The sequence below is a fragment of the Oryctolagus cuniculus genome, chromosome 18 (genome assembly GCF_051225735.1).
Source record: "Oryctolagus cuniculus isolate XC-2025 breed Fujian yellow rabbit chromosome 18, ASM5122573v1, whole genome shotgun sequence".
NCBI lineage: Eukaryota > Metazoa > Chordata > Mammalia > Lagomorpha > Leporidae > Oryctolagus > Oryctolagus cuniculus.
In genome coordinates this window covers 65,869,967-65,882,109 of record NC_142884.1, presented here as the reverse complement: position 1 = coordinate 65,882,109, position 12,143 = coordinate 65,869,967, and the positions used below count along the sequence as shown (strand labels likewise).

At 55.3% G+C, this 12,143-nt stretch overlaps 1 protein-coding gene across 6 annotated transcripts; it reads right to left on the bottom strand.

Annotated features, from left to right (window-relative positions):
- Positions 1-335: 335 nt before the first annotated feature.
- Positions 336-10,619, bottom strand: TLE7 (TLE family member 7). Of its 6 annotated transcripts, none has more exons than XM_089320450.1 (11): positions 10,467-10,553; positions 7,004-7,170; positions 3,203-3,580; positions 3,056-3,078; positions 2,864-2,919; positions 2,326-2,538; positions 1,985-2,226; positions 1,659-1,800; positions 1,400-1,556; positions 965-1,038; positions 336-674 (listed from the first exon to the last, which is right to left on the bottom strand). In XM_089320450.1, exons 2-11 carry the CDS (start codon positions 7,054-7,056, stop codon positions 570-572), a joined length of 1,443 nt encoding a protein of 480 aa, XP_089176576.1. In that variant the 5' UTR covers positions 7,057-7,170; positions 10,467-10,553; the 3' UTR covers positions 336-569. The 6 variants fall into 6 exon arrangements, with proteins under 6 accessions (XP_089176576.1, XP_089176577.1, XP_089176578.1 ...); XM_089320451.1 differs by having other exon boundaries at positions 1,400-1,553; positions 10,467-10,550; XM_089320452.1 differs by lacking the exon at positions 7,004-7,170 and having other exon boundaries at positions 10,467-10,619.
- Positions 10,620-12,143: the final 1,524 nt, after the last annotated feature.

The following is a 12,143-nucleotide window of genomic DNA, read 5'->3' as shown; positions in this document are numbered from 1 at the left end:
GCTATCTACAGAGTTGCCACACTGCATCGCACAGGTTCAGGGTAGGTACTATTTCTTTCTGAATATTTTCCACCCACATTTGGTTGAATCAGCAGATATACAGGCCTGATAGTCCATATATATATATATATTTTTTTTTTTTTTGCACATTCTTAAGAATCCAAAAAATTCCTTGCTGCCCAAGAGAGGTCACAAACAAAACTAAGTCTGGTCTAAAATTTTTTCCCTACACTGACAAGAACAGAGGGAAACTGTGCCTCCACGTGCTGACCACAGGCCTCAGCTACCCAGCACAATGACTTATTTGCAAGAAATGGACACATGCCCAAGCCATATTGGTTTTTTTTCTTTGCTATTTTATTAACTACAGAGGCCAGTTCCCACCAAAACCCATGTATCACTGGTAGAAAAAAAGCCCAAGCCATCTATTAAAAACCTGGAAGTGCAAGGCCAAGGTGGAGGGGTGGCAGGTATTGAAGCTGTCCAGCAAAGTGAGGTCACACACCCGCCCCGCCCCAGCTATGATGGACGTGGTGGGTCTCCTCGGGCAGGTGTAAGGCACATGGCCATCAGTACAAGAGCTGGTACACCGTGGCACTGTTCCTGCTGCCCGTCACCAGATACCGGTTGTCAGAGGACACATCGCAACACAGGATTTCTGAAGGTTCCTCCACCTAGAGGGGAGGGGCCGACAGAGGGATCACCTGGAGGGGTGGGGCTGGGCCGGCAGGAAGCTTCATTTAAGGCTAGTACAAGGCTCGGTGGAGACCCGATCACTGTCCAGTCAGGGCCAGGTGTCAGGGCTAACATGGAGCCCGAGAGCTCACAGGACTCTAAGTCCTCAGGCCCACCAATAACAGCTGGCCCAGGATGCCGCCTCACAGCTACTTCCCTGCACTCTCTGGGACCCATCAACTGACTACAAATTCTGAGTGCCTGGCCTTGCACAGCCCCCTTCTGGTACCTGAAACAACCTTTGCAGAGAGGGTGCTGCGATGCCGTGGATGCTCTCGTCCTGCGTGGTCACAAAGTAGCTCCCTGGCGAAGGAAAGACCAGGTGAAGAAGCCAGAGACCAAGTCTGCTTCCAGTTCCAACCAGTGCCCGTTCTCAGCTCGACCATGGGAAGGGCCACTCTTTTCTCTGCTTGCATTTTCCTACCCGTGAAGATCAGTCATGACCCAAACCCTTCCCTCATCTGTCCCCACCCTCCTACCCCAAGCAGGACCATGCTGAACAACAGGACAATCAAAGGGGGCTTGGCGTCTCTTCTGTCTACCTGTCTTCAGGCTGCCAGTCTGTGTAGGAAGCTATGGCTACAGAAGGAGCCAGAAAAGCAAAGACAGATCAGAAAGCAAATTCAAAACAGCACCTGCAGGAGTCCCCCGGCTGCTCACTCACCACAGGAGGCAAACTTGAGGTTGTGGTGGTGGACATATTTTTGTCTGATAATCTTGAACTTCTCTGTCCGCTGAGTGTGCAGGATGACAATGTTGCTTGTTCTCAAGCCCACTAACACCCACTCCTCACTGGGGTCATGAGTAATGGTAAGGATCTGCTGGGGACCAGGTTTGGGGTCAGCACTCAAAGTTGCCTAGGCTGCCACTCATGCCCACCTCTTTGAACTTGAACCCCGCCCCTACATGCACCCAGAGCCCACCTCGTGCTGTAAATCGTGCCGCTGCAGCCTCTCGGAGCTCCTCAGGTCCCAGGAGTACAAAGTGGTGTCTTCACCTCCCGTCCAGAACTTATTGCCTGCGACGTCAATGCATCGGGACCCGTATTTGGGGACTTCAAGCTTCCTGGGAAAAACAGCTCGGAGGTTCACAGGCTTTCACAGGTTTGGTTCTCCTGGAATTTTCAGGGCCAGGAAGCCCCAGCCAGATTCCCCACACTTGGCCCAGCCTGCTGCCCAGAGGGGGCACAGGATCTCACCGTCAAGGCCCCCCAGGGGTGCAGCTGAGGGGCTCTGGAGAGAGGTCATACCTGATCAGGATCTGGTTCTGCAAATCCCAGATCTCAACAAGTCCTCTGAAACAAGCCAAGCAGATATGGGCGTCAGAGGAGACCGCCAGGGAGCAGCACACGGGACCCGTGGAAGCCAGCTGTGCTCTGACACGAGGCGTGGGCACCAGGTCCCAGAGGGTCAGGGTCTGAGACATGCCCCCCGTGATCAGGCTCCGCTCGTCGGGGGACAGCTTGCAGGTGAGGACGCAGTTGTGAGGATCCTGCAGGAACAGCGCACACGCAGATCTCGTACCACTGACACAGGGTCTCGTGACAGAGGCCCTGTCTGCACCCCCCAGCCCTACCTGGATGCCGCTCACCTCAAAGTCCAGCTGGGCCTGGGGAGGCTTGTCCCAGGCATGCAGAGCGCTCTCATCCCACACCCTGATGTAGCCAGAGCCACACGTGTATACATGGTGGGTCGAGCCACTGATGGCCATGGCATGGACTCGCTTTCTATGGCGGAGTGTGCCAACCTTCCACAAGCCACTTGGGGTCTGCTTCTTGACCACCAGTTCATCCGGAACAGGAGGCTGGGGAGAGGAGCCAGTGAGCAGCCATGAAACTGCCATGGCCACAGCCTACCATGATCCAAGGGAAAGCCTGCCTCTGGTCTCTAACTGAATTCCCAAGCATCCATCTGTCCTATGGCAGGGCCTGGCTCCTGGTCCCCTAGAGCTTAACGCTTGAAGAGGACCTGGTGCCCACGCCTCATGTCAGCTGAAGGCCCCACAGATCAAGATGGTGGGAAGAGCAGGTGGCCCAGGACACCACCACCGATGGGGAGGAGAGCGTGAACACACCCTGACTTGGGAAAGGGAGGATCCTGAGTGTTAAGGACAAGATGACGACACTCACAATGGCTCTGAGGAGCGCCTGGACTTCGCTAGGAGGGGATGAAGAACAGGGCTGGCCTGCAAGGAAACAGCAATGCCCAGAGAGAGTGTCAGGAGTCCCTCGCTCCAGAGAGAAGGCTGCTCTCCTGACCCCTGTCCCGGCTGGCTTGGTCCACCACCCCACCCCACTGGCATTGTCACAGCTGCTACTTACCAAACGCAGATCCTGGCAGAGAGCTACGACGGATGGGGAGGAAAGAGAGAGCAGACAGAACATGAAACTCAGAGCTCCGTGCTGAGATTCCCTCTCCCCCGACAGTGCACTGCGCCCCACTTGATCTTAGTCCAGCGAGACACCTACCCTGGACTGGACCCTGCTGCCTCTCCTGGTTCCAGCTGTGTGGTCTTGGGCCAAGATGGGTCTGGGGCGTGGAGGCACCACTGCATCTGGGACATTTCATTTCCGTCTTGAGAAGCTGGGCCATGCTGCCTCTGGGGGTCTGGGGGCAGCTGCGGGGCTCCAGGCAGACAGTCCAGCTGGTGCCAAGAGGAAATCCCAGAGCTTTCTGGCATAGTCCTCATCTCTTCTGGTTCATCATAAACCCTGAGTACACTGAAGGAGGCTTCTTCCTTCTCTCCGCTCATGTTTTCAGGGCAAGGAAGCACCTGGGCCACTGCTTCAGGACTCCACAAAGAAATCCACCCTGCAGATCCTGGGTCCCCAGTCCATCCCAACGCCCTGTAGCAGCAAAGAGAAGAGGCACACAGGCACCACGGGGGGCTGTGCATGAGGACGAGAGAAGGCAGAAGGTTGGCTGCCAGCTCACATTTTATACCCAGTGCTGGCAGCCACGGCGTTGGGGCAAAGCCTCACGCGAGCGTTTGGAGATGGGGGTAGCAGGTTTAAGGGTTTCCTTTCACAGATGGACTCCATTCCTGGCCACAGAAAAATGTAACTCACCTTCTACTCTGGCCACACATGTTTCAGAGTAGGGCTCATCCCCAGTGTAAAGCAGGGCAACGGGAAACACCGCAGGCACACAGGGGCCCTGGCACCCAGAGGAGCGCTCACAGGGCGACTCAAGTTCCTGCAGACACACATTCTTCGCAGGGGGTGGGTGGGGCCAGGGTGTATGGCAGGGAGGAGGCTGGCTTGGTGGAGACTAGTACCTCGAACCCTCTGGGACAATGCTGAGAACGCAGTGGGATCACACAAGTATGATACTCAGAACTGTGTAAGGCTAGGGCAAGGGCACTTCCCATAGTCTGTGCAAGAACATCAAGATAGGTGCAAAAACTGAAATCCACACGTCAGCTTTTTACATTCTGTACTTTTCCTGAACTTTTCGAACGTTCCTCATATGCATGGATTTCAAACATCTGTGCACCAAAGTGAGATTACTTTAATTCCCTTTGTCATGAAAGAGTACGCTCCCACTGCTGCAGATAGAAAACAGTGTGGCTAGTTGTGGGCAGCTTCCTTCAGGGAGGTTCCCTCACAGTCTACCCTAGGAAGGCCCAGTGGAGACCGGAGCACAGCAGGAGTCTCAGAGACACCACAGCTGGTGGCGTGGCCAGTGGCCATCCCAGTGCAGGCCGATGGCTCAGCAGCCGGGCTCAGTCCTTGGCTCTAAACACAGGCTCCAGCAGGCACCAGGGAGAGCCCGGGCTGCCCGCCCTGTGGAAGACGCAGAGGACATCTTGATCACTTTCACCCTGCGGCTGGCCCTGAACTAAATGATGTAGGCAGCAGATTCTCATTTTACCCCACAAGTGAGTGGGCCACATTCTACTGATTTTAAAAACCAGAGCTCAGAGTGGGTGAGCACAGGTCGATGATCAAACAGCTGGAAGCACAGAGCAGCTAGAGGCACGAGCCCCAGTGGGCTCCTTCCCCTCTTCCCCACAGGAGAAGGTAGGCAGTCCCCACCACCAGGACCAGGGCAGCACACTCTGGCCTAGTATTTCCACTTGCAGGATTTATGCCAGGGTGCAACTGGACATATGCCAAGCAATTTGAGGGAACTGCAAAAAATTCATGGGAAATTGAATTAAAAGAAAAGGTTATTTTGGTGCAAAACCCTTCAATGTTTAATTCCACTTTTCCATGAATTTTTTAAAGAACCCTCTTAACATACAAGCTGAAACATCACAGTGCAGGCCAAAACCCAAAAAGCCATTCAGACAGGAGGGAAGTAAGAGTGTCTATACCCACAGAGGAATAGTATACAGCTGTAAAAAGAGCAAGGATTCTGGAATGGGCATGGAAAACTACAAGGTGTGTTAATAAGGCTCAAAACCATGTGGAAAACACGCATCTTCTGAGGAGCATGGGAACTGGCAAATAACAAAGAGCGGGAGAGAGATTTGCCACTGCAAAAACTTGGTACTGCTAGTTTTGGCATGCTGTGGATATTTGCATCTAAAGTAAAAATTGTTGGAGCTGCAGCCTCTTTCAGAGCCAAACCGTTTCCTTCTCATCTTCCCATGAGTCTTGGTTGGTTGCATACATTTCCACGCATTCTCCCTGATACACAGAGGCCTCGTTTACCTGGGGCCCCCAGAGCTGCAGCGCGGTGAGGTGAATGCCTGCAGGGCGGCCTCCAGCCTGGGCCACTCTGGGGCTGGGTAAAGCTTAAAGCCAGTGAAGCTGTCTGACCAGGAACTCAGACCTCACAGTAGCTGGAATTTCATCCGAAGAGTAAGACAGGGCTTTCCGGGAGGAGCAGAAGGAAAAGTCAGTATCACCGCTTCCCCTCTCCCTCCCAGAGCTGGGAATGCAAGGGCCCCTCCACCTCCCGAACAAATCCCCCTCAAAAGCCTCCGCACAAAATGCGGGTGCCAGGGACTCCTGGGCCAGCACAAGTATGAGAGCACCTCCCCCACAGGAAACTCACCTCTGAGGGCAGAAGGCCAAAGCCCAGGGATGAGAGGTCGGCAGAGCAAAGGCCCAGCCAGGCCAGGACTCCCTCTCCCAGCCAGGGACCCTCCCTTTCCACTCCCGACCACTGCCCTAACATACAGGGTGGGTAATCAAGCCCTGAGCCTGATCCACAGCCAGGTGTCCTGGGCCCGAAAGGCCTGTCAATCACCTGGCATAGGCCACAAGCAACTGCTAAGCCTTTAGGGCCCCACTTCCACTATCACTTGAGTCTTTGAGTGGGAAAAAAGGTGGGGACCCACCAGGCAAGTCTGTGGCAAGAAGCAAGAGTCAGAAACTTGGAGGCACAGTGGTCTTTGGATTGGGGTCCAGCCCACTACAAGAGCCAGATGGGCAGACAGGGAGTTAGGTCGAGCTGCTCTGCAGAGCCAGGAGCCAAATTCCTCTCTGCAGGTGGATCCCCTCTGCTCATGAAGGCCGGTCTGGGCTGAAACCAATAATGAGGAATGATGGGCAGGAGGTGGGGCCACCTGGCTTTGCTTGAACCTGCCTGGCTCTGTGCCTCTGAGAGCAAGGGCCAGGGAAGTCTTGCATCCCTATGGCCACTTTGTCCAGGGCTTTGTATGTCTGATCACACATCACTGCCCCTGTGAAGGGGTTGCATAGACAGATTTCTGGGCCCATCCCCCAGAAATTCTTATCTGGGAAGTCTGCAGTGGGGCCCAAGACTTTGTATTTCTAGCAAGTTCTCTGGTGATGTCAAGGACGCCACTGGTCTGGGGACCAATGTGAGGGGTATAACATGTAACCCTTGCTCTGGTGACCCTTTCTGGCAGGAGGGGAAGGGGTACTGAGGCAAGTTCAACTTGCCCTCGGCCATGGCCATGCCTTCCTCCCACTGGAACTCTTTCCTCTACTCAAGTCTCTTTCTCATTCATTGAGTAGACATCCTAAAATGCTGCTGCTTAGAGAAAGATCTTTTACCACCCTTGACCTTCAACCACAAAGCTCACTCGCTCTCCCCCTTCACTGGCACAATGCATGCCCCCAAAACTCCTGGGGCTGCCTTTTCATTCAAGGTAATCCCCAGACAGTTTAGCCTGGCATTTAAGATCCCCCTGATTGTACTTCTGCCAAACCTGATCTCCATATACTTAGCAGCACATTTCTACCCTCAGGTTTGTTTGGTTTGTTTTGTTTTGGTGTTTTTTTTTGTTTGTTTGTTTTTTTTTTTTACAGGCAGAGTGGACAGTGAGAGAGAGAGAAAGGTCTTCCTTTTGCCGTTGGTTCACCCTCCAATGGCTGCCGCGGCTGGCGCGCTGCGGCCGGTGCATCACGCTGATCCGAAGCCAGGAGCCAGGTGCTTTTCCTCGTCTCCCATGTGGATGCAGGGCCCAAGGACTTGGGCCATCCTCCACTGCACTCCCGGGCCACAGCAGAGAGCTGGACTGGAAGAGGGGCAACCGGGACAGAATCCGGCGCCCCAACCGGAACTAGAACCCGGTGTGCCGGCGCCGCTAGGCGGAGGATTAGCCTAGTGAGCCACAGCGCCGGCCACCCTCAAGTTTTGTTCATGCTCTTACCTCATCCAGGAAATATTTTTCCCTGCCCACTCCTGGGCACTCTGTGCTGGGCCTACACCAAGGACTAGAGATAAGGCCAGGCCTGAGTCCTTAAGGAGCTCTTATTTGAAAAGGGGGCAGAAGGGGTCTTAATATACACATCAGTCCCTATCCTGACACCTGATCCATTTTTGGTGAATTATGTCTGTCTTTGATTCTCACAGGGAACACCATAATGAAGCACTTAGGGCATAAATTTTATGCCCAATTTGGAGAAATGAGAATTAACTCAGGGTTTAGGGCCTTGCAGATACTTGTTTTAGGTCCCATAAAATGGGCAGAAGACCTAAAATGCAAATCTAAGCTCAAGTGCCATCTTAGAACGTGTCTGGGAGAGGCCCTGACTGAATCACAGGCATCCTTGACAGACTTTGTCAGACACAGGTGTAACAAATGTCTTCCACCAATCTGTTCTGCCCTTCTCCCTGTCTTCATGGTGTCCTTAGATGAACAGAAGTTCTTTTCCTTAAATTCTCTGTCTTAAAGCAGTGTTTGCTGACCCCAATAGCATGAACATATATACGCCCTAGTTTTCTCCTAGGAGTTTCAGTGTGTTCATTATGAACACATTCAGTGTGCAAGTTAGGACTTGGCAGGGTCTGGAAAGGGCCTTGGAGGGAAGCCTGGGTCTCTCAGCAGAGGCAGTGCATGGTGGAGAGGAGCTGGAGCCTGCCTCGTCCAGGCTGCATGAGCTCTGACAGGTCCCCCCTTATGCCTCTGTTACCTCCTTTCTAAAACACAGCTGAGGGGCTGGCACTAGGCACAGTGATTAAGATGCTGCTTGGGATGCCTGCCTCCTACACTGGTGTGCCTGGGTTTGAGTCTGGCTCCATTTCTGATTCCAACTTCCTGGAAAGAGGTGAGGGCTCAAGTACTTAGGTCCTTGTTGCCCATGTAGATCTGGTTGGAGTTCCAGGCTCCTGACTTTGGCCTGGCCCAGCCTTGGTTGTTGTGGGCATTTGAGGAATGAATCAGTGGGTGAAAGATCTCTCTGCGGCTCTGTCTCTGCCTTTCAAATTAAATAAATACTAGCTAATTAAGTATTGTGTTGACGAGATTATACCCTGCGGCCAGACCCAGCACTGAGGCAGTTCTAAGGGGCCTCAGGAGAGAAAAGGGGAAATGAGAGGACTGCTGGGTGAGTGATGAAGACGCTGGGGGAGAGGATTCTGGAAGGGGCACAGGGGCTGGATCACTGTTGAGCACTGGGCACACACTGTGTGCATTATCCCAGTCCATGCTCACAGTTGCCCAGGGCTGGAAATTTGAATAAACAGAGGAGCAGAGAGTTTAGGTCATTTCCTGCAGGTCACAGAGCAAGGACAGGCTAGAGCTAAGGCACAGGCCCAGGTTGGCACAAACAGGCCCACCTGGCCTCTACCAGGCTGCAAGGAGATGGGGGAGCACGGCCAGAAGCAGGGGCCACTGGCTTCGGCACACTCTCAGGCCAGACGCTCCTTTATGAAGAATTAAGCTGTTAAATGCTGAGAAGACATGGAAGCGGGAGACATTTGCACAAAAGAAAAAAGGGGGAAGCCTAAGGAGTGCAAGAGTCAGGGCAGGTGGTGGTTGTCAAACTCCAGAGGCAAGTGAAAGTCACTCAGCTGCTCTGAGAAGAACCTGATGGAGAGATGGGGAAGTGCTGCGTCCCCGGGTGGTGGGACCCAGCCTGAGCCCAGGCTGTGGCATGGCTGAAATTTGGGTGCAGGTAGGCAACTGGCGGGACCCCCTGGACCACAGCCATTTGAAGCAGGGTGGAGCTGCTCCCAGGCAGAGAAGAAATGAGGCCCATGACAGTCAGTAGGCACAGATGGCCTCTTCCTGCTTCCCTGCCGCCTGTCCACGCAGGTGCTCGATTAGCACCGTGCTCCTGAGCCCCACTGCACTTCGGAGGACGCAAGGCTGAGCCTGCACACCTGGCCCTGACCCTGTGGGTCTCAGTGTTTGGGGGGAAAGCAGACAGTAGAACGTGACATGGTGGGGCTGGGGGAGCACAGAAAAAGGCACACAGCCCAGGAGTGGGAGGTGGCAGGGTGCCTGGAGGGATCTGAGGCAGGAGGGTGGGAGGAGAGCATGGGGTGATGTCCCAGGCAGTGAGGACGGCAGGTGCAGAGGTTTGGGGGAGAAGAGTATTTGAGCCACTGAGAGACTTTCTAGGAACTGGGGCACAGAGCGTGTATGTTGCGGGGGAGGGGAGGGCAGGAAGGTGGAGGAGAGCGGGGAGGTGCGGAGGGGTCTGTGCTGGCCAGGGGGACACGATCAGACTTGTGTGTCACAGTGACTCTGCCTGCTCTTCAGCAGATGGACTAAAGGAAGGGGCGAGCTTAGAGGCCGGGAGACCAGTTAGAAGAAAAGATGCCGAACATCACTGGTTGTGAAAGAAATGTCCATCAGAAGCAGGATGAGCTATCCCATAACACGCCCAGGATGGCGACCACAGCGATGACCGGAGCACAGAAAAGGCCCGGCGCTGGGAACGTGGAGAAACTGGACCCCTCACACGCTGCTGGCAGGGACACAAGATGGGGCCGCCCCTGCCAGTCTACTCAGCAGCACCTCCGAAAGCTGAACTTGGTCTCCCTCTTCTCGCTCTTTCAAATAAATAAGATTTAACTTTCAAAAAGGAGGGGCAGGTGTTTAGCATTGCAGTTACCCTGCCTTTTGATGCCCACATCCCATACCAGAGTGCCTAGGTGTGAGGCCCAGCCCCACTCCAGTTCTTGTTTCTGCAGAGGCACTTCCTCGCAGGTCACACATGCTGGCCCAAGAACTTGGGACCCTGTCACCCACAAGAGAGATTTGGATTGAGTTCCCAGCTCTTGGTTTTGGCCTGGCCCAGCCCCGGCTATGGTGAGCATTTGGGGAGTGAACCACTGGATATTAAGTCCAACCCCTCGCCCCTGTCCCCCTCCATGCTAAGGCCAGCTCAGAGGCCCAGAGCCGGGAGCCGGACCCACACCCACCTAGTGCTCAGGCTGTGCCTCCTGTGGCCAGCAGCTCTAGTCTGGGACCTGGTGCGTCGGCAGCCCACACCAGCAGTACGTGGGTGGCGGGGCCAGGGGCTCGGGGCTCAGCACCGGCACACGCATACCGGGATACCGGGACCCACAGACAGCCCTTACCGTGAGTGGATGCAGCCAGAGGAGCCGGACTCAGTGCGCAGTGCCGCGGGCAAAGGCTGCCTGGAGGCTGGGCGTGGGCTGAGGGTAGGTGGGATTTAAGGAGCCAGTAGGGGGTGGGGGCCACGGTTCAGGAAAGCACTTGGGTTCCCGCCCACGCAGTGGGGAGGCAGAGGACTTGGGGCGAAGACGAATCCTGGAGGGGGCTGGGTGTGCTGAGGAGTGCCTGGTCTTCGGAGATACAGGGCCCCGGAGCTAGAGGAAGGGGCTCCCGGGACCCTCCTCCTCCCCTAGGCTGGGGGCTCATCACGAGTTCTGCAGCTGGCTCTGCACTGCCTGGCCGAACTCTGGCAGATAGAAGGGCCTCCCAGAGGGAGCAGAAGAGGATGTGGAAAGGAAAGGATGTCCTCAGTTCCTGGCCAGGCCACAGGACAACAAAGGGTGGGCATGGGAAGCTGCCTAGGGTATAGCAGAGACTTCAGAGGCAAAGAAACCAGAAACCTCTTTTCACAACCCCCAGCCTCACTGCAGGGAGGGGACACCAGGCCCTCAGAGAGCTGGGCCCAAGACACTGCAGCAGCCTGGCTCTCCCAGCCCCACCTGCCTGGGCCTCCCAAGGCCCCCAACCCACTGCAGCTGCGGTAGTGGTTGTTATGCTCTGGACAGGGTAGGCCCAGAGGTTCCTGAGGGTCCTGCCCTGTGACAGGCCCAGATGGGAGGGCCCTACTCTACAGAAGCAGACACATCCATCCAAACTGGGGGACAAAGACTTTAATTGCCACCCTTCTAGGCTCAAGGCTCCAATTCATAACAGATCTGCGTTTGGGAGGGGATGGGGTCACGATGCTGAGGCTCCTCACTGGTAAGGCTCGGGGCTGGGCCAGCAAAGGTGATGGGGCATGTGACTTCACAGGGTTGTGCAGGGACCTGAACAGAGGGACCTGCCCTGGGTAGTAACAAGCCCAAGGGAGGCAGAAAACCATCTCAGACCATGTGGGTTCTGGAGCCAGTCCCAACGCTGGAGGCCGAGGCCCAGGGTCACACAGGACAGGATTGGCAGAGCTGACAGCAGGTTGCATGCTCAGCGATCTTCAACCCTCCTGGAGTCTCTGCCTCAATCCTACCACAGCAGAGCAACTGTGGACCTCGCAGGAAGCCAGGGCTGTGGGGCTTTGTGTTCCCTGACGGCCACATGCCAGACACCTGCGGTCTATTAATGAACTGGGAGTCGGGCGAGGCCTGGCCTGCGGCCTCTCCTCTGACACAGCTAAGGTAACACATTGGTCGCCGACTTTCTGTGTGATCCAGGGGTGTCCCATCCCTCCCTGGGCCTTGGTTTCTCCATATGTAAACAAAGGACATGGACCCCCTGGGCTGGAGCTCTTCCGGATCTCAGTGCATGATCTGGAATTGCCCAGGAAAGCAGGGAGAAAAGGGTGCCCCTCCCCAGGGTGTGTTCTGGGGGCTCTGGGGTCTGCCTCCGCCTGTGCCCACCCCTGGGGGCCCCAGGGCAGAGCAGACATGATGGCATGTCTAGCACACCTCCTCTGGGGTCCTTGGGAACATTCAAGGCAACTGTCCTGGCCGATCCTGGTCACCGCACTAGAGAGAGCCAGACGGCGTGGCTGTGTGAGACAGGTGGCTGTGGGGTGCATGCCGTGTGCCTCCATGTGTCTGTCA